The 22,544-nt window shown below is 41.5% G+C and overlaps 1 protein-coding gene across 3 annotated transcripts; it reads right to left on the bottom strand.

Moving 5' to 3' along the window:
* Positions 1 to 1,226: 1,226 nt before the first annotated feature.
* On the bottom strand, positions 1,227 to 22,261 carry LOC139566738 (uncharacterized). Of its 3 annotated transcripts, none has more exons than XM_071388016.1 (7): positions 22,000 to 22,261; positions 18,074 to 18,159; positions 13,353 to 13,529; positions 5,217 to 5,378; positions 4,736 to 4,904; positions 4,385 to 4,512; positions 1,227 to 2,867 (listed from the first exon to the last, which is right to left on the bottom strand). In XM_071388016.1, the coding sequence occupies exons 1-7, from the start codon at positions 22,259 to 22,261 to the stop codon at positions 1,803 to 1,805; spliced, it is 2,049 nt and encodes a 682-aa protein (XP_071244117.1). In that variant the 3' UTR covers positions 1,227 to 1,802. The 3 variants fall into 3 exon arrangements, with proteins under 3 accessions (XP_071244117.1, XP_071244118.1, XP_071244120.1); XM_071388017.1 differs by having other exon boundaries at positions 4,736 to 4,847; XM_071388019.1 differs by having other exon boundaries at positions 18,074 to 18,163; positions 22,000 to 22,117.
* Positions 22,262 to 22,544: the final 283 nt, after the last annotated feature.

Raw genomic sequence — 22,544 nt, 5'->3', positions numbered from 1 at the left:
TTGGAAATGTAATTATAAAATACAGAAATATTTAATTTACATAAGTATTCACACCCTTGAGTCAATGTGTTAGAATCACCTTTGGTAGTGATTACAGCTGTGAGTCTTTCTGAATACATCTCTAAGAGCTTTGCACACCTGGATTGTGCAACATTTGACCATTATTCTTTTCAAAATTCTTCAAGCTCTGTCAGATTGGTTGTTGATCATTCCTAGACAACTATTTTCAGGTCTTGCCTGATTTTCAAGTAGATTTAAGTCAAAACTGTAACTCCGCCACTCAGGAACATTCACTGTCGTCTTGGTAATCAGCTTCAGTGTAGATTTGGCCTCCTGTTTTGGGTTATTGTCCTGCTGAAAGGTGAATTCATCTCTGTGTCTGGTGGAAAGCAGACTGAACTAGGGTTTTTCCTGTGCTTAGCTCCATTCCTTTTTTGTTTTTTTATCCTGAAAAACTCCACAGTCCTTAACGATTCCAAGCATACTCATAACATGATGCAGCAACCATTATGCTTGAAAATATGGAGAGTGGTACTCAGTAATGTGTTTTATTGGATTTGCCCCAAACATAACATGTGAATTGCTTTGCCACATTTGCAAACAGGATGCATGTTTCGGAATAGTTTTATTCTGTACAGGCTTCCTTCTTTCACTTTGTTAATTAGGTTAGTATTGTGGAGTAAATACAGTGGTGTTGATCCATCCTCAGTTCTCCTATCACAACCATTACACTTTGTAACTGTTTTAAAGTTACCATTGGCCTCATGGTAAAATCCCTGAGCGGTTTCCTTCTTCTCCGACAACTGAGTTAGGAAGGACGCCTGTATCTTTGTAGTGACTGGGTGTACTGATAAACCATCCAAAAGGTAATTAATAAATTCAACATGCTCAAACGGATATTCAATGTCTGCTTTTTAAAAAATCCATCTCCCAATAGGTGCCCTTCATTGTGAGGCATTGGAACATCTCCCTGGTGTTTGTGTGTGAATCTGTGTTTGAAATTCACAGCTCAACTGAATGACCTTACATGTAATTATATGTGTGGGGTACAAAGATGAGGTAGTCATTGAAAAATCATGCTAATCACTATTATTGAACACAGAATGAGTCCATAAAACTTGTGATTTGTTAAATACAGTTTTACTCTGGAACGTATTTAGGCTTGCCATAATAGATGGCAAGAATACTCATTGACTTAAGACAATTGCGAAAAAAAACATTTCCACATTGACAATGAATCAATTTTAATAAATTTAAAATGTAGGCTGTAACAGAACAAAATGTGGAAAAAGTCAAGGGGTGTGAATACTTTCTGAAGGCACGAAGTACTTTGAGGAAAAATGTACTTGCTATAACTGTGTATAATGCACTAATTTTAAGTCTTCTAAATGACAAAAATGTCAGTGTAATGTCTCAACAGAAAATCTGCATGAACTTGATCAAATAGTCATTTGTGAACATCATATAGCCTACACAGTACAAAACAATACGTAATAGACTTTTTAGGCTTAAATATCACACAATGTATCGATGCAGTATTTTACCCAGGAATATTCAACACTGAAATCTGCTACACTTTATTTCAAATGCGTCAATGTGGATCTTTTCTGCTGATGATGAAAATTCATCTTTGTCTTTAATGCAGGGTTTGATCTAAACGTCAGAAGCTATCGAGTGGAATGGTTACTTTCTATGTTATAGAGTGGAATTGTTTTTCTGCTGGTGTATCCTGAGGTAGCTCCTCTCTGAGAACCTCTTCCTGGCAAACAGCCTTTCTCCGGTGTGGTCCTTTAGGTGCATCTTCAGCTGGTTCTGGTGGGAGAACCTGTTCTCACACTGGGGGCAGCTTTAGGGCTCTCCCCTGTGTGGACCCTCTGATGCCTTTTCAGGTTGGACGAGTGGGAGAAGCGCATATGACACTGGGTACAGCTGAAAGGTTTCTTCCCATTGTGGACACTCCTATGTCTGATAAGGTTACTCCGGAAGGAGAAGCTCTTGTAACATAGTTTACACTTGAAGGGTCTCTCCTTGGTGTGAACGGTCTGGTGCTCCTTCACATAGTTCGCCTCAGCGAAGCTCTTCCCACACGTGGGGCAGGCATACGGCTTGTCGGCGTCTGTCTTAATGCTCTGCCTCCCACGTTGTGACCCAATGACACCAGAGGAGGTAGAAGCAGGAGCGACCACCCTCAGGTGGTTCGTATTTGAGTTCCCTCCTTGACCTCTAGCCATTGTTTGGGTTTTGTTTGGATGGTGCCCTGTGTTATAGGTTAAGTACATCTTGTGGTGAACACCCATCCTGACTCGGTCTGTATTTGTGGGGTAACCATGAGGTACCTGAGGAAGGCTTGACCCAGGCCTTCTATGGACCCATTCACAAGGCATTAGACGAGACCCTGAAGGAGAAGACAGACTTCCTGTTAGACTCCCACCAGAGGGGTCTCCTACCGCTCTCTGTGAAGGCTGAAGCCCAGGGTGACCTGCTCTGATCATCATGGATACTGTGGTGTTTGTATCATAGGAACAGGAGGGTCTATCTCTATCAGCCCCAGGCCCTGCTTCATCCCTGCACTGAGACTGTGAAGAGAAGGGTCTGGGCTGCAGACTGGATCCATGACTGGAGCCTCTGTCTCTCTGATGACCACCAGGACTGAGGTTGTTCAGTCTACCTGTCCACTGGTTGTGTTCTGTGTGGTGGTGGAGTCTCTGTCCCTCGTGGTTCGGTCCTGGTACCGACTTGGGATGGAAGAGCGAAGGCTCCTGATCCAGGGTCCAGATCCGGGCCCAGGGTTTGACACCAGCCCCTTCAGAGGTCCAGTCTCTCCCGCCAGCAACATCGGATATCAGCAGGTCCTCATGGACTGCAGACTGTAATAACAAATTGAACAGAAAAGCATGAAGGTTTATATAAGAAACTCTTTGCTGTACACAGAAACATGACATATTATAAAACCACAGTCAAGCCCATCTCTAACAGTAATTCAAGTACCTAACAATATGTCGCGATTGGAGTTTATTATTAAACATTTCCATTTGTGTTGATTCAATAATTAAGTATAATGTTTTGTTTCGACTGAGATAAAGGAAACTCAGTCCCTGCAATTATTAAAAAAGATTGTCAGTCAGCACAGTCAAGTTTGTATTTAATTTCAACTAAATGGTCATACACGACGTGAAGTGCAGTACTTTTATTGCACAAAACCATACATGTGACAAGTAGAATAACTTTTCTCACTATGGTAATATACATTTTTCTGTAAATCTGGCACCCTTGCTTTGATAAAATGAAATTTTGAGGACTTCGGAAAAGGTTCAACATTACACACACAGCTTCACTATTTTATGGCAAGTAAACATAAATTAAGGCACTATCCTTAACTCACTATAAAACACCAGTATCAACCTAAAGGGTCAACTTTTGTCACTCTTCATCAGTGAAGCATTTTTACAGACACCCCAACCATCACCATATCATCTACTCTGCCACATCATAATCATTCTTTCCTCAGTTCACCTCATCCACTTCCCTATACATCCAAAACCAACATAATTAACTACAAACAAACTAACTAGTACTACATGGAACGATGTGGACTGTGGTGTGAGGGGATGACAGAGGCTCGACTGTTGCTGATTACTGCCCAGGTGTGCTGGTCTCCAGGCCCTTATTGCTGCCGATGCATCACCCAGATGGGGGCTACACATTCGGTGGTGGAGGTTCCAGCCTACCTACAGAGGAGGAGGAGCTGTGAACTGTAGAGACAGAGGTGCTTGATGAAAAGCTACAGGCTTGTCTGACTGATATGTCTCCCTCCCTGGCTGTACCATCGATGCCACCTCCAATCAAGCTACTCCTTTACTGAACTGCATCATCATCTAGCTGTGGAAGACGCTCTCCCATGAACTGCCAGCTCCCTGAATTTGTTTTAGTTTGGTTTTTAAAAGAGACTGACATTCTGTATGAAAAGCGCTATATAAAATAAAGAAATGCATTTATTATTATTACTACATATCAGCATACACTAATCATTTTCTGCTGGTGTATCCTGAGGTAGCTCCTCTCTGTGTTGTTGCAGGGGTCCATGTTCCAGTTGATAGATCCTATAGAAGGCAGGCTGAAGGTAGCACCTGCTAGGGGGTTAACCTGAGGCGCCATCAGTCTCTCTGAATCACAACTATAGGAGCAGAACGGAACATCGCTAGCCGAGTCTGTGTCTGTTCTTTCCAGCCGCATACAGACACCTCCCCGTCCCCGCGGACCAAATCTACATCTCGCCCTGGTCTCAGCCAGTCGGTTGTCTTGGATATGTTGTTTTGTGCTTCTGGTTCTGGTTAACAGTGTTGTTCCCCAGCCCAGAGTTGAGGATGCTGTCCCATCCACTGACCTCCACTATGTCGCCTCTGGTCAAGCCCTGCTCAGTGATGTTGCCCCCTGGGCCCTTGGCTGCACCCGCCTGGGTCTGGGAATCCAAGATGGCCGCCCAGTCTCCTCTGTTAGCCTCCAGCCATCCACCTGCAGGAAGAGTTTACAAAATAGACTTTACAAACATGGCAGAGAACTCTACATATGGAGTTTTTTTTGTTGTCAATTACCTGGTCAAGTTCATACATGATAATGTGTGTTTTTGTATGTAAATACAAGTTGTATTGATTTCAAAAATAGACAAGCGGTTCATCTATTCTCATTGAAGATATTGTATATTACTGTATGTAGGCTATATGTATTTCTCCCTTACCTTGCTCCCCCATCTTTAGTCCACTCAGCAGATCAATGCTCTCTTGTCCGTCCTCTATTGTCTCCTCTTTGACCAGCATCAGATCAGGCTTCCCATCCTCCATGTCTACTGACTGAGTGAGAGGATGTTGGATCAAGAAATCTGATATGAGCACCCTGCTATAGAGCATCTGAATGGGCAATGAGGGATTGCTATGAGTACTATGCAAACATGTTAGTTGATTGGATTACTTGACACTCTTTAATGGTTTGATAATTCAAAGGCATGGTCCCACACTTAAGACAAAATCAATCAAGACCTGGGCCCATATCTACAAAGAGTCTCAGAGTAGAAGTGCTAATCGAGGATCTTTCCATATAATCTTATTCATTATGATCTAAAAGGATAAACTGATCCTAGATCAGCACTCCTACTCTGAGAGGCTTTGTGGATACAGGTCCTGACCTAATACCATTCAGACAGTAGTTCACAGTGGACTCACCTCAGTGAGACTGTGTGTGGTCCTGTGCTGCTCAGCTTGTTCCACTGTGGGTTCAGAAGGAGGTGTAATTTGGTTGTCCTCCATGACCATGGTCCACTCAGGGTTCCCCAGACCCTCCTCACACCCCTCCTCCTTCCCCAGCAGCACCTTCGGACCCTCCTCCTGGAAGAGAGAGGTGGTGCAAATTACACAGACATTGGTGTACGGGTTTGTTCACCCGCACCAGCAAGCAATTGCTAATAAACCACCCCATCCTTCTCACCATATGTAATAATGTCACGATCGTCTTGATATGAGTGAGAGGACCAAGGCGCAGCATGATATGAATACATCTTCTTTTTATTATATAGAAGACGGAACACGAAACACTTATTCAAACAAACAAAACAACAAACGACCGTGAAACTACAAACGCAAGTGCACACACAAACTACTTACGTTCGACATAGACTAGACATATACAATGACCCACAACAGCTAAAGCCCATGGCTGTCTTAAATATGGCTCCCAATCAGAGACAACAGTAACCAGCTGTCTCTAATTGGGAACCCATTCAGGCAACCATAGACTTTCCTAGACAACTACACACAACACTAAACCATCTATACTCCTTAACCCTCTAAACCATACAACCCCCTAGACAATACAAAAACACATACTTCATGATGTCACACCCTGACCTGACTAAAATAATAATGAACACAAAGATAACTAAGGCCAGGGTGTGACAAATAAAGTGAAAATCAGAGGCCCCGCACCCAACCATAACATGTAAATATAGAAAATGCGCTATAGGCTACAATCAGAGACGGCAAAAAAACATTTGACAGGAGGTGTTTTTGTTTTTTGCCTGATTCTGCTTATTATTTCCTACATTTTGGTATGCTATTTGTTAGTCAACTTATCTGTAATTATACTGAACAAAAATATAAATGCAAAATGCAACAATTTCAAAGATTTTACTGAGTTACAGTTCATATGAGGAAATCAGTCAATTGAAATAAATTGGGCCCTAATCTATGGATTTCACATGACGGCAGGGGCGCAGCCATGGATGGGCCTTGGAAGGCATAGGCCCACCCACTTGATAGCCAGTCCCAGCCAATCAGAATGAGTCGACCCCCCCCCCCCCCGGTGGTCTGCGGTTGTGAGGCTGGTTGGACTTACTGCCAAACTCTCTAAAACAACGGAGGTGACTTATGGTAGAGAAATTAACATTAAATTATCTGGCAACAGCCAATTGCACGATCCCTCAAAATATGAGACCTCTGTGGCATTGTGTTGTGTGATAAAATTGCACATTCTAGTGGCCTTTTATTGTGCACAGCACAAGGTTCACCTGTGTAATGATAATGCTGTTTAATCAGCTTCTTGATATGCCACTTCTATCAGGTGGATGGATTATTTTGGCAAATGAGAAATGATCACTAAGAGGGATGTAAACAAATTTGTGAACAAAATTTGAGATAAATAATATTTTTGTACTTATGAAAAATTTCTGGGAGTTTTAATTCCAGCTCATGAAACATGGGACCAACACTTTATTTGTTGCGTTTATATTTTCTTCAGTGTAGATACAGTACATGCAGCTTCTCTTCTGTCATTACATGTTGCCGTAGAAGACTAAATAAACCCTTGCTCACCAGAATGTCACAAATCGATAGAACGAATGCTTCAATCTAGTTGACTTTGATTAAGTACTCTGTCATCTCTGTTTCTTTCACGGAGCAAAGACTTTTAGGGACCGGGGAGAAAATGCAATAAAAAAAAATAAAAACGGGAATGAATTTCTTAACAAAATTTCCAAATTACATTAGTTTGACCGGTTGTAGGGAAATTGAAAGCTGTGACAACGACCCAAGAAGTTTCTGATAAGATTTCAGTTTGGCTTGGTTGCATATTTTATGTGATTGAAATACTATCAGCTTTTATGATGCTGAAAAAGATAGCACCTCTACAGACAGTATTGAACTATACAAACTATACAAATCCTTAGCAATCTACACACAATACCTCATAATGACAAAGCAAAAACAGTTAACAAATTGCTAAAAAACAGATACCTTATTTACATAAAGTACCAGTCAAAAGTTTGGGCACACCACATTCTAGGGTTTTTCTTTATATTTACTATTTTCTAATTTGTAGAATAATAGTGAAGACATCAGCACTATGAAATAACACATATGGAATCATGTAGTAACACAAAAAGTGTCAAACAAATCAAAATATATTTCATATTTGAGTCTTCAAAGTAGCCACCCTTTGTCTTGATGACAGCTTTGCACACTCTTGGCATTCTCTCAACCAGCTTCATGAGGTAGTCACCTGGAATACATTTCAATTAACAGGTGTGCCTTGTTAAAAGTTAATTTGTGGAATTTCTTTCTTTCTTAATGCGTTTGAGGCAATCAGTTGTGTTGTGACAAGGTATGGGTGGTATACAGAAGATAGCACTATTTGGTAAAAGACCAAGTCCATGTTATGGCAAAAACAGCTCAAATAAGCAAAGAGAAACTAAATTCCATCATTACTTTTAGACATGAAGGTCAGTCAATCCGGGAATTTCAAGAACATTGAACGTTTTTTCTAATTAGTTAGACTCTAACCCGGAAGCTTATAAGAAATCCTGCTATGCCCTCCGACGAACCATCAAACAGGCAAAGCGCCAATACAAGGCTAAGATTGAATCGTACTACACCGGCTCCGATGCTCAACTTATGTGGCAGGGCTTGCAAACTATTACAGACTACAAAGGGAAGCACAGCCGCAAGCTGCCCAGTGACACGAGCCTACCAGACAAACTAAATCACTTTTATGCTCGCATCGAGGCAAGCAACACTGAGGCATGCATGAGAGCATCAGCTGTTACGGATGACTGTGTGATCACGCTCTCCACAGCCGACGTGAGTAAGACCTTTAAACAGTTCAACATTCACAAGGCCGTGGGGCCAGGCGGATTACCAGGACGTGTGCTCCGGGCATGTGCTGACCAACGGGCTGGTGTCTGCACTGACATTTTCAATATGTCCCTAATATGTCTGTAATACCAACATGTTTCAAGCAGACCACCATACTCCCTGTGCCCAAGAATACTAAGGCAACCTGCCTAAATGACTACAGACCCGTAGCACTCACGTCTGTAGCCATGAAGTGCTTTGAAAGGCTGGTAATGGCTCACATCAACACCATTATCCCAGAAACCCTAGACCCACTCCAATTTACATACCGCCCAAACAGATCCACAGATTATGCAATCTCTATTGCACTCCACACTGCCCTTTCCCACCTGGACAAAAGGAACACAGTGCAACAACAAAGTGTGAATATTTCTGCCACCCACATACAGGAAAACGGTTCCAAATAAAGGACATTATTACGTGTTCCACCACCCATGTTATTTACATTATTAAATGTCCATGTGGGCTATGCTATGTAGGTAAAACCTCTCGTCCCCTCAAACAGACAATTAGTGAACATAAAAGTTAAATCAGGAGAAACGACAGGGATTATCCAGTCGCAGTACATTTTAATAACCTGAAGCATGACATTTCTACCTTTAGATTTTGTGGTATAGAGAAAGTTAAGATATCAGACAGGGGAGGTGATATTAATAATACTCTGAGTAAAAGAGAATGTTTTGGGATTTTCACCCTCCAGACATTATTTCCTGAAGGACTTAATGATGAAATGCCTATGTATGTTATGTTGTGAATTTGAACATGAATTATGTTCCTATTTAAGACATTTTTCGTACGACGTACCCAATGATTAATGAAAACTTGCTATGTCCTCATTGTCTTTTTATAGACGTGTTTAATACGTCTTATTTACACATTTTATTCAAATATTTATGAAATGCATATTGTTATTTGGTAGCACTTATTTGTTTTTCCTTCGCCTCCAACCCCTTTCGATGCGTGGAACGGATGTGGGTGGGGCTAGGTCTACATAAGGGTGCAAAAAAAATGTAAATCACAAAAGCTCTGACGAAGGCCGTGAGGCCGATACGTAAGCTTATTAAATATCAGTGATACTATCAAGAGCAGTGTGCGGTTTCCTTTTCCCTTCATCTTGTTCAACTGTTACCATGCACTTGCAAAAACGATTGCTCAGATGTGCGAGTGCCTTTTGAATTTTGAAGAATCTAAAATATAGAATATATTTTGATTTGTTAAACACTTTTTTTGGTTATTTCATAGTGTTGATGTCTTCACTATTATTCTACAATGAAAAAATAGTACAAATAAAGAAGAATTATTGAATGAGTAGGTGTGTCCAGACTTTTGACTGGTCCAGACCCTTTGCTATGAGACTCGAAAATGAGCTCAGGTGCATCCTGTTTCCATTGATCATCCTTGAGATGTTTCTATAACTTGATTGGAGTCCACCGGTGGTAAATTCAATTGATTGGACAAGATTTGGAAAGGCACACAACTGTCTTTATAAGGTCCCACAGTTGTTAGTGCATGTTAGAGCAAAAACCAAGCCATGAGGTCGAAGAAATTGTCCGTAGATGCTCAGAGACAGGATTGTGTCGCGGCACAGATCTGGGGAAGGGTACCAAAACATTTCTGCAGCATTGAAGGTCCCCAAGAACACAGTGGCCATCATTCTTAAATGGAAGAAGTTTGGCCAGATTGCTTAGTTTAGTTCCAAACTAAGCAATCGGGGGAGAAAGGCCTTGGTCAGGGAGGTGACCAAGAACCCAATAGTCACTCTGACTGAGCTCTAGAGTTCCTATGTGGAGAAACTTCCAGAAGGACATCTCTGCAGCACTCCACCAATCAGGCCTTTATGGTAGAGTGGCCAGACGGAAGCCACTCCTCAGTAAAAGGCACATGACAGCCCGCTTGGAGTTTGCCAAAAGGCACTTAAAGGACTCTGACCATGAGAAACAAGATTCTCTGGTCTGATGAAACCAAGATTGAACTCTTTGGCCTGAATGCCAAGTCTGGAGGAAACCTGGCACCATCCCTATGGTGAAGCATGGTGGTTACAACATCATGTGGTGGGGATGTTTTTCAGCGGCAGGGACTGGGAGGTTAGTCAGTATTGAGGCAAAGATGAACGGAGCAAAGTACAGAGAGATCCTTGATGAAAACTTGCTCCAGAGCACTCAGGACCTCAGACTCTGGCTTCTTAAACTTGATTTAAATGAGAATGACAGCTCGATAACACATTTCTGTGTGAATTTGGCGTGTCGGCTAAAACTTGGGCTTATGCACTAAAGCGGATAGGTTTTTCTTTCATTATTTTAGGCTAAATGTACCCTATAGATATAAATTACACAATAATTAAACATTTATGGATTTTTTAAAGCTATCGTTTCTCTTTATTCAATCCGCTCGCCACCAACCACACAATATTTCATGACCCTTAAACCTGCCCTGCAGATATAACCATAGGGGAACTTCTTAGTGAGTTAAGCCGTGCATCACTAACAGACATACATACACTCCCTCAGGTACGTACACACGCACACACAGATAATAAACACACTTTCAACATGGAGTGTTTACCCATCCCCACTACGTTAGAGTCCAATACTGAAGTTACAGAATGACATTGTTGTTAAACCCATCATGGTGGACAAATATGATGTTGTGGGTAAAAATAAGTCAGCTATGAGTCAAGTCATCAGTCAAACCTGACTAAACTATTTTGACGTGTACAGTAGGTGTTTGTTAGTGTGTGGGTATGTGTAGGTATATTTAGTAAGTGTATATTGGTTAAAGTACTTTTGGGTGTATGCAAAATAGGGTGAGCTCAGATGTGATGTATACTAAAGAGTCTCAATGAAAGTCTTGGAACGATAAGTCCCATTTTGTGTTTATTAAAACATGAACAAGTTTTAAATTACACCATATGAAATCCACACACACAAAATGTCTCAACTAAACATCTGCATGGACTTGATAAACTGCATTAATATACTCATTAAAAGTGTCTTGGAAAACATTTAAATAGTTCAATGGAAGTAATGAAACAGGCATTTGTGAACATCATATTGTGGCGAAATCCTGCACGGAGCCTTAACCGTGCGCTGCCACTTTAAGAGCGCATCAGCAGTAAGGAAGGAGGAAGTAAAAGACAGCTCTTTCAACTCTCTGGGGAGGAGCGACAGTTTCATTGTGTGTGCTATGATGCAGAAGTTTTGTTTGTTTTCAGCGTGTGTAGATTATAAAGTATTTAACTCAATCATCGGTGTGACCGCTCTAGGTCGTGGTTGTTATCGTTTGGGACCGCGCCGGTTATGGATCGCATGGATTAGTAGCAACATTGTTGCGAAGCTTTGACATACAAACCATCGGACAGTCAGACAGTACACCGGCACGCCTGAAGACCACAGCTAAGATCTCTCTTGTTCTCTTTCTCTTCCCTCTATCGTTCCAGTGTTTTACCCTGCAACAGACTTTCTATTTTTCAAATGCACTTCCCATTGAAGTTCATTAGAGCTGGACTATTGCCCTGCCAGAAGTATTTGGGTGGACATTTTAGTTAAAAAGGAGGTTGCTTGCAAGTTGTGTATTGTTATTTGAACTGTATTGAGGTGGGGTGTACTAAGGACATGTGGCCGAGAAGATTTTGGACATTTTTTAGGCCTTTGTGTCTATGAACATTCATACCCTCTGCACTCCTCCACTGGAAGATAATAAAGATTATTGCAAATCCTCTGTTGATGACTGGGTTCTTTCTTGTATGAAGTTGCTGTTCAATTGCTCTGCCATTAATTATTATTGTATGAGGTATTCTTGGTGGGGTTACCCCTGTGCTGTGATGTGGGTTTTATAGGGTGTATATTCTCTTTTCTCTCCACTGGCTATCTGGTAAACAGGCTACACTCTAAACAGTCTCTTCTGCTGATGTGTGTGGGTCTGGTAGTGGTACTCTCTCTATTCTACTCTTTTCCTTTCGGCATGGTTAATACCTGCCTGGCACCCGAACAGAATCTTTATCTTTGCCCCTCTCTAATAAATACTGCTACAATATAGCCTACACAGTACAAACACTATGTAACAGACTTTTTAGGCTTATATATCACACAATGTCTGGATAAAATATTCTACTCAGATATTTTCAAATCTGTTACTGTCGTTAATCCAAATGCATCTGTGGATCTTTTCTGTTAAGAACAAGGAAAATTTATCTTTGTCTTTAATGCAGGGTTTGATCTAAACATCAGAAGCTATTGAATCAAATGGTTACTTCCTATGTTTATAGAATGGAACGTTTTTTCTGCTGGTGTATCCTGAGGTATCTCCTCTCGGAGAACCTCTTCCCGCAGTGCGTACAGGCAAATGGCCTCTCTCCCATGTGGACCTTTAGGTGCATCTTCAGCTGGTGGGAGGACTTCTCACACTGGGTACAGCTGTAGGATTCTCACCTGTGTGGACCCTCTGGTGGATCTCCACCTTCTGGAGGCTGCTGAAGCCTTTGTTACAGAACATGCAGAGGAACAGTTTATTTTTACTACCGCCAGATGTTGCTCCCCCTCTCGGAGCCTTGGCTCTAGCCCTTTCGTTTGAGTTCAATACCTGATCGAAAAGGACACGGCCATGTGAATTGGAAGGCCCCATTGACGTGAACACTGGGTCGCGATCCCTGAGAATGTGTAAAGGGGAGTGTGTCGCGACATTTAGATTTGTCTCTAAGCTTTCCCTGTAATCTAAGAAATCTCTGCCCTGTGAGTGTCCATCTCCTAGGTGACTATCTGCATTCCATGTGGGAGAAACGTCAACCTCTACTTTCACAGCCACCTCATCTTCGACTATAACCTCCCCTTATCTAGGCACTCTTCAGAGTATACACTACTACTGTACCGGTTCCAGTCCCCTCTAGACAGATCAGTCTGTGTTTCTAAACCCAAGGATATGTTGCCAGGGTCCATTTCTGTAGTGTAAGAACAAGACGGATCATTGCCAGTCACCTGAGTCCAGATGGGAATGAACTGTCCTCGAGTCACCGTAAAGTAAATACTCTGAGGCAGGAGCATGAGGACAGCCCAGTCTCCCCAGCCCCAGTCTCTCTGGGTCTGACTTGAGGTCAGATCCTGTGTGTAAGAGCCTTTGTGTTACAGTTAAATTCTCTGTGTTCGTCGCTGTCTTGAGGACGCCGTTCGGCTTTCCACTGACCTCCGCAATGCTGTGTTGGGTCCTGGGCTGGGGTAAGGCGGTGAAGTCCTCCGTGGATTCGGGGGGTGCAGCTGCTCCAGCCTGGATGTCTCTGCTGTGTCGTGGATCCTCTCCTTCAGTCCTCTCCTGCTTGACCAGAGACGGTCCTCCAGGACCTGCAACTTCTGCATCTTCAGACTGACAAGAAGGGAGGAGTTTATTAAAGGTACATGAGTAGAATTGGATAACAATGTCGTAGCAGTGTGGGGGAAAGGTTGAATTCTAAATGAATCCAAAATGAATGAAAATAAAATTATGCTGACACCATCTAAAATATAATTTATACCTCCAGAAATTTGCCCCAATAACATATTTGTAAAATGATTTGTTAAAATGATTTTATGGCTGACCCCATTTAGTCGACTGTTATATTGTTTGGTGGATAGGCTGTTGGTCGACCGATATTTCTTTAGTCGAGCAGTCTAAATGTTTAGTTTTTTTTCATGGTGCACAAGACACCTGTCTGATTCGCACCTGTTTTCAGTGGACTAATCCATTGCGGAGGCCACGGGGATGGCACAGTCCATTACTCTAAGACGTGATACTGAAGTTGTATATGGTTATATTACAGTTGGAGTCTGAAGTTTACATGCACCTTAGCCAAATACATTTAAACTCCGTTCTGCCCACAAATTTTCTATAGGATTGAGGTCAGGGCTTTGTGAGGGCCACTCCAATGCCTTGACTTTGTTGTCCTTAAGCCATTTTGCCACAACTTTGGAAGTATGCTTGAGGTCATTGTCCATTTGGAAGACCCATTTGCGACCAAGCTTTAACTTCTTGACTGATTTCATGAGATGTTGCTTAAATATATCCACAATTTTCCTACCTCATGATGCCATCAATTTGTGAAGTGCACCAGTCCCTCCTGCAGCAAAGCACCCCCACAACATGATGCTGCCACCCCCGTGCTTCACGGTTGGGATGGTGTTCTTCGGCTTCCAAGCCTCCCCCTTTTTCCTCCAAACATAATGGTGGTCATTATGGCCAAACAGTTCTATTTTTGTTTCATCAGACCAGAGGACATTTCTCCAAAAAGTACAATCTTTGTCTCCATGTGCAGTTGCAAACCGTAGTCTGGCTTTTTTAATGGTGGTTTTGGAGCAGTGGCTTCTTCCTTGCTGAGTGACCATTAAGGTTATGTCGATATAGGACTCGTTTTACTGTGGATATGGATACTTTTATACCTGTTACCTCCAGCAGCTTCACAAGGTCCTTTGCTGTTGTTCTGGGATTGATTTGCACTTTTCGCACTAAAGTATGTTCATCTCTAGGAGACATAGAGCGGTATGACGGCAGTGTGGTCCCATGGTGTTTATACTTGCGTACTATTGTTTGTACAGATGAACGTGGTACCTTCAGGCGTTTGGAAATTGCTCCCAAGGATAAACCAGAATTGTGGAGGTCTACAATTTTTTTTCTGAGGTCTTGGCTGATTTCTTTTGATTTTCCCATCATGTCAAGCAAAGAGGCACTGAGCTTGAAGGTAGGCCTTGAAATGCATCCACAGGTACACCTCCAATTGACTCAAATGTTGTCAATTAGCCTATCAGAAGCTTCTAAAGCCAAGCTGTTTAAAGGCACAGTCAACTTAGTGTATGTAAACTTCTGACCCACTGCAATTGTGATACGTTGAATTAAAGTGAAATAATCTGTCTGTAAACAATTGTTGGAGAAATGACTTGTGTCATGCACAAAGTAGATGTCCTAACTGACTTGCCAAAACTATAGTTCGTTAACAAGACATTTGTGGAGTGGTTGAAAAATGAGTTTTAATGACTCCAACCTAAGTGTATGTAAACTTTCGACTTCAACTGTATGTAAAAATAATGGTGTAACACTAAAAAATCTCATATTTTATAACAAATGCACTCTCTCCGTGTTGGATAAGGTCGCTGTCTACATAATCTTCAGTGCGCCGTAGAATTGGCGCCTTTCCCTATGTTGTTATGTGCATAACAGCAAAATTGACCAGCATATTGTGATTGGGAACCATGCGGCGGAGGGAGGAGCAGCAGAGACGAGGAAACATCCCTTGCCTTAGCCTAATTGTCTAAGAAAGTTGAGGAGAGGAAAGCCTAATTTTAATTAGGTCTATAATCAATAGCTGTTAAATGTGCTTGGCTTTATAAATCATCCATATATCTACAGAAATAAGACAGAGCTGGCTTCTGTTGCCTGTTTGAGTGATTGTTTAATAGCCTACTGATTCCTTTGGCACCAAACCTCATGCAACGGCAAAATGTTGCATAAAGAAATTTCACAGCTTCGGCTGTTTTTAATCTTTGCTATGCTGTAATAAAAGCTTTAAAAAATGTTTTGGTTATAACAGACTGGTATTACTTATAATGTATTTAGTGTTGTTTACACTGTTCCAAACAGGCAGAAAAAAAATATTGTAATCTAACAACACCTGTTTGTCACATAATATGCATGAAGCTCTCGCTCCTATACCCTACATTTTCTTGATCTTCTAATTGTTATCATTACAATTATTATTATGATCATCATTATAATAGTAATGTCATTATCATTAGTAGGCTTTGTATAGTAGCCTTGTATAACCACCATCGAGCTATAGGCTTAAGAGCGTGTCCTGTTTAGTCATAATACCGTAACTTACTTACTATATATAGTATCAATGATTCCTTTGTTCATGCCATCACACAGCATATGAGACATTAATGCTTTGAATAATTAGCCTAAACAATAAATAAACCGCAATTCCCGAATGCATTCAACTGTTTTTAGTTTGCTGTAATAAAGGCTTTATAAATCATTAGTGTTGTTATTTAGTGTTTACACTGTTCCAAATTGTCAGAAAAAATAATGATATTGTAATCTAACAGCAACTGTTTGGCACACATAATATTTACGCAACACTTGCTCCTAGACCCTCATTTTTCTTGATCCCTAGTTGTTTCCACAACTAGGTCAAATGTCTTCCACAGATCTGACTTCCCCATTACCTCCTAAGAAACCAGTAAACATTCACCCATTTCAAGTTTATTTTTCACGTCCTCCGCATCCATTTTGCTGTCACGTGTTACTGTGTTCGTAGTTTGTTATAACCAATTTATTGATGTCATTATGATCGGCTATAGGTCAGGCCGTATTGGTCGCATGCGATGCTTACATGTTTCACGGAAAGAGAGCAAGGGTTGAGGGAATGTTTTTCCTAAACAAATGAGGGATTTCGGTAAAATAACTTTTCAGTAAGAAACGAAATGCCTGAAATGAGTTCGCAGCATCAGCACTGACAATAAACACATACTGTGCTGTGGTACCTTTTCACTGCAGTAGGGAGGAAAGCGAGACAACGTAAGCCAGTCACACAGGCACTCGCTGTCATTTGTTTTTAGCACAGTGTGATCGGGCTCTTAAGTAATTTGTGTGTCTTAATTATTTAATCAAATAGTGTGCTTAAAGCATTAGACAAGCTCAGTGCACATGTAGTTAATTTTATTCAAACACATGTCTGTCTATATATGGAAAAATAAGTTTCAACATTTCAACCAATTGATTGGTCGAAATAACAGGACGACTCTCGGGTTGACAATTTTATTTTATTTTAACATATTGGACCATAAATATAGCCTATGCATTGTCCATATTATCAAATGAGCTATTAGTAATAAGCATTATCACCTGTAGCCCAACTGATGGAGCATAGTGGCTATAAACAAATATGCTGAAGCATGGGGTTGCCTATCTGCATTTACCCTATTGGGCTAATCATTAGCTAGATCCCAAATATTATCTTTTAACTAGTTAGCATCCTATTGCTGAATTTTATATCCCCCAAAAACTTGAATAAACACAGCGAATATGATGTAGCTCTACCTGTTATTGTAACTTGGAGTAACCCCCCCCCCCCAGAAACAATTTCATGTCACCATTTCACCCCCAACACTTTCCCTGGTTGCCACTACTCTTGCTCAACTAAAAATGTTATCTGTCTCATCACAATGTTTTTTTAAGTCACTCCCCAAAAATATTTAGAGGAAGGGTTGTGTTTTACCCCAAGTTACCATACAATTGACCCGTGTTACATTTTGCCCCACTCTCCCCGATACACTCACAGGGAATTGGAGTGGGAATGTGCTTAACCATGCCACTTCTAAAAACTATGGGTTTAAAATGGTGCAGTTCGCTAAGGAGTTGAGAAATACATCAAGTAGGAATGGAAAACTGGGATCCCCTATTTTTAATAAAGGCCATTAAAACTGGTGTTTTCCCAGTGATTGCAAGAATTGTTAAGCATTGACTGCTTATCAGAATTCATGTTTCCCTCCCTATGGCACTCATAACTTGAATGCGCCTTTAGGAATATCTCTCTCGCATAGAACACACAACAAGCCAACTTGGTAAAGAGAAACTATTCTATTATGGTGTTGTCATGCATTACTCGTGTTGCTTGCAGAGTCAAAGTAAATGTGGACTGTTCTAGAATCTTTAAAGTGTGCCTCGGCAGACATATATTTTTTAAGTTCCAAATTTCTTTGCCGTGGCGCAGCGCCACAGATAAATGACTGCAGCGAAAACACTGTCAGAAGTCTCACAAGCTCCCCTATGGCAGATACATGTAAGCAAGTGAATAGCTGAGGGCAGCCTTTCTGAAATAAATGGGCCACATTTGATTAACAAAGTAATTGTAATTTATGTAATACTATTACACTAACCTCTATCATGATAATGTGCTGGGTTGAGGTTCCACTCCCCTCATCAAGAGTGATTGGTTGGCCATCTCTCCATATATTGTGTCCAGCTGGCTTCACAACCAGGGGGGGGGGGGGGGGGGAAGACATGGTTAGGTTAGGTACTGTCAATGCTCAATGGTATATTGTACACAATTGATATTGTCTCGAATTGGCAAGGATGTAAGGTAACATTTCTCATAACTTCTTGATATACTATTTATTGATTGATGTATTATGTTCCAAGCATCACATTGTTTTCATCGAGTAAATAATATGAAGTGCAGAAAACAAGACTTTGGTTATAATATGAGTGTCTTTGCGCAAGACAACCAAGTAATCAGGGGAGTTATTGCATACTATAAAAAAACTGACCAACACCCAATTCTGGTTAAGTCCCGTCAACTGGACAATTGTAAATCATGCAGCGCCTTGTGTCACCATATAAGTGTCTTATATCGACTGAAAGCTTAAATTCTTGTTAATATAACTGCACTGTCCAATTTACCGTAGCTATTACGGCAAAAAAATGCCATGCTATTGTTTGTGGAAAGCTCCTAACAACAAAACACTTTTCACCACGATAGGTTTGATAAATTCACCTCTGAAGGTGAAATGTGTACTTACATTCTGAAATCTTGCTCTGATTTATTATCCAAAGAGTCCCAGAGATAACATGAAGTGTCGTTTTGTTAGATAAAATCCTTTTTCATATCCTAAAAAGGTCCATATAGCATGCACGATCGATTTTGTATTTCCACTTGTTCAATTTGCAAAGAAAGGAATCTGTGAACACCTCCTCCCAGCTTCCAACCGCTCTGAAGATAGGAAACACTGTCACCACCGACAAACCCACTATAATTGAGAATTTCAATAAGCATTTTTCTACGGCTGGCCATGCTTTCCACCTGGCTACCCCTACCCCGGACAACAGCACTGCCCTCCCCTCTGCTACTCGCCCAAGCCTTCCCCATTTCTCTTTCTCCCAAATACAGTCAGCTGATGTTCTAAAAGAGCTGCAAAATCTGGACCCTTACAAATCAGCCGGGCTAGATAATCTGGACCCTTTCTTTCTAAAACTATCTGCTGAAATTGTGGCCACCCGTATTACTAGCCTCTTCAACCTCTCTTTCGTGTCGTCTGAGATTCCCAAAGATTGGAAAGCAGCTGCGGTTATCCCCCTCTTCAAAGGGGGGGACACTCTTGACCCTAACAGCTACAGACCTATATCTATCCTACCCTGCCTTTCTAAGGTCTTCGAAAGCCAGGTCAACAAACAGATTACCGACCATTTCGAATCCCACCATACCTTCTCCGCTATGCAATCTGGTTTCAGAGCTGGTCATGGGTGCACCTCAGCCACGCTCAAGGTCATAAACGATATCTTAACCGCCATCGATAGGAAACAATACTGTGCAGCCGTATTCATTGACCTGGCCAAGGCTTTTGACTCTGTCAATCACCACATCCTCATCGGCAGACTCGACAGCCTTGGTTTCTCTAATGATTGCCTCGCCTGGTTCACCAACTACTTCTCTGATCGAGTTCAGTGTGTCAAATCGGAGGGTCTGTTGTCCGGGCCTCTGGCAGTCTCTATGGGGGTGCCACAGGGTTCAATTCTTGGACCGACTCTCTTCTCTGTATACATCAATGATGTCGCTCTTGCTGCTGGTGATTCTCTGATCCACCTCTACGCAGACGACACTATTCTGTATACTTCTGGCCCTTCTTTTGACACTGTGTTAACAACCCTCCAGGCGAGCTTCAATGCCATACAACTCTCCTTCCGTGGCCTCCAATTGCTCTTAAATACAAGTAAAACTAAATGCATGCTCTTCAACCGATCGCTGCCTGCACCTGCCCGCCTGTCCAACATCACTACTCTGGACGGCTCTGACTTAGAATATGTGGACAACTACAAATACCTAGGTGTCTGGTTAGACTGTAAACTCTCCTTCCAGACTCACATCAAACATCTCCAATCCAAAGTCAAATCTAGAATTGGCTTCCTATTCCGCAACAAAGCATCCTTTACTCATGCTGCCAAACATACCCTTGTAAAACTGACCATCCTACCAATCCTCGACTTCGGTGATGTCATTTACAAAATAGCCTCCAAAACCCTACTCAATAAATTGGATGCAGTCTATCACAGTGCCATCCGTTTTGTCACCAAAGCCCCATATACTACCCACCACTGCGACCTGTACACTCTCGTTGGCTGGCCCTCGCTTCATACTCGTCGCCAAACCCACTGGTTCCAGGTCATCTACAAGACCCTGCTAGGTAAAGTCCCCCCTTATCTCAGCTCGCTGGTCACCATAGCAGCACCTACCTGTAGCACGCGCTCCAGCAGGTATATCTCTCTAGTCACCCCCAAAACCAATTCTTCCTTTGGCCGCCTCTCCTTCCAGTTCTCTGCTGCCAATGACTGGAACGAACTACAAAAATCTCTGAAACTGGAAACACTTATCTCCCTCACTAGCTTTAAGCACCAGCTGTCAGAGCAGCTCATAGATTACTGCACCTGTACATAGCCCATCTATAATTTAGCCCAAACAACTACCTCTTTACCTACTGTATTTATTTATTTTGCTCCTTTGCACCCCATTATTTCTGTCTCTACTTTGCGCTTTCTTCCACTGCAAACCAACCATTCCAGTGTTTTTTATTTTTTATTTTACTTGCTGTGTTGTATTCACTTCGCCTCCATGGCCTTTTTATATTTTTATTTATTTATACATATATTTGTTTGCCTTCACCTCCCTTATCTCACCTCACTTGCTCACATTGTATATAGACTTATTTTTCACTGTATTATTGACTATATGTTTGTTTTACTCCATGTGTAACTATGTGTTGTTGTATGTGTCGAACTGCTTTGCTTTATCTTGGCCAGGTCGCAATTGTAAATGAGAACGTGTTCTCAATTTGCCTACCTGGTTAAATAAAGGTTAAATAAAAAATAAAAAAATAACCCTAAACGTTGTTTCAACCAGTCAAATCACGTTCGTATGTATTCCTCAGAGATCCTAGAACGTAACGAGACTTCACTATATCATATGGGGTGTTGTATATCCTATAGGACACCATATTTGGTCAGAGAGCGACGCCTTCCTGGCACGCCATTGACGCGGGCGGTCTTCACTTGAACAACTCTGATGTTGTGAAATTTGATCTATCGGGGTCAAACAAAGCTAGCTAGATAGCCAATGAGCTGGGCTTTACAAGAGTGAACCTTGTATCTGTCGCAAAATGTAGCTACTAACCTTGTACTACAGCATGCCTTTTTCCTTTTGGACAAAAATTATACGAATATTCAGAGGAATGAAAACTGGTTGTTTTGCAAATGTTGAACTTATAATATGGCTACTAATACTGGAAAAGCTAAATCAAAGTCCAAGTATACAGATTTGACGATATTCTTGCAGAAAAATGTAATATGAATGCAAATGTCTCTTTCACGATTTGCTTCACACTAAATGCCATGTAGTTCGCTCATACTTCAAATTATCCGCACATACACTGCTGCATTCTTGTGTACACCATCGGAATTACAACCTGAGTAATGGCTGGAACAGGGACCTTTCTGTTGCATTTCAAAGATTGTGGTAGAAAAAAAAGTTTTTTTCTTTTACCAGTTATATTGTCCTACATTCAATTCACATTTCCACAAACTTAAAAGCGTTTGCTTTCAAATGGTACCAAGAATATGCAAATCCTTGCTTCAGGGCCTGAGATACCCAAATCTAACTGCCTGTATGTCATTTAGGCGAAAATTGAAAAAAAGGGGGCTATCCCTAAGAAATTAACCATCTATTCTACAGTATGTGTTTAACACATCTAAAGTCACATGCGCAGAGGGGAATGGGGCGACAGGCAGCGCAACCTCGGCCTTCTGCAAAATGTACCTCTTGCCATTCCTCTGTATCGGTCAACGATCTTGACACTTCTAGGACGAATGGTCCTCTCTGCGCGCTCCCGTGCCACCTTCAGTTCCAGCAGCTGTAGTTTCCTCCGCAATGTCCTGTTTTCTTTCTGGCTTTGAGTTATTTCCAAACGGAACACTGCATAGTCGTCGTCTACGAGTTTACAGATCTCTGCCACACCGGCATTCGCTAGCACCTCCAAGACGGAGGCTATTCGAGTATGAAAAACCATACAGTTAGCCATTGTTAGCAGCTAGCTAGCCTTACCTAGAATATCTAACAACCAAGTCCTGTCTCCAACGCAAAGTAAACACTACCTGAGGTAAGTATGTAATGCTGTGCAGTTTAGCATATTTTGAGTTCAAATGTGTTAATAAACGTCTAGATAACAATACTATCGTGATAATTGTTTTGGGTAACTGTTCACTTCCGTTTACACTGAAGAGAAAAGATCTTATTGGTTGGCGTCATAGCTCAAAGGTTGTTAACTGAAAAAGGTGTGCGCTTTGTTCTTTAAAATACGGTAC

The sequence above is a fragment of the Salvelinus alpinus genome, chromosome 39, assembly GCF_045679555.1.
Source record: "Salvelinus alpinus chromosome 39, SLU_Salpinus.1, whole genome shotgun sequence".
Taxonomy (NCBI): domain Eukaryota; kingdom Metazoa; phylum Chordata; class Actinopteri; order Salmoniformes; family Salmonidae; genus Salvelinus; species Salvelinus alpinus.
Note: the sequence above shows the minus strand (reverse complement) of the source record. Positions and strands in the feature narration are given on the sequence as shown.

Bases quoted from the DNA above. Each gene is read 5' to 3' on its own strand.
- LOC139566738 (XM_071388016.1), bottom strand. From the start codon at position 22,261: ATGGCTAACTGTATGGTTTTTCATACTCGAATAGCCTCCGTCTTGGAG. The intron at 4,905-5,216 runs GTGAGTCCACTG...TTGCCCATTCAG, and splicing joins CCACACACAGTCTCACTGAG to ATGCTCTATAGCAGGGTGCT. The intron at 2,868-4,384 runs GTCAGTGGATGG...TTGTTATTACAG, and splicing joins CCAGAGGCGACATAGTGGAG to TCTGCAGTCCATGAGGACCT.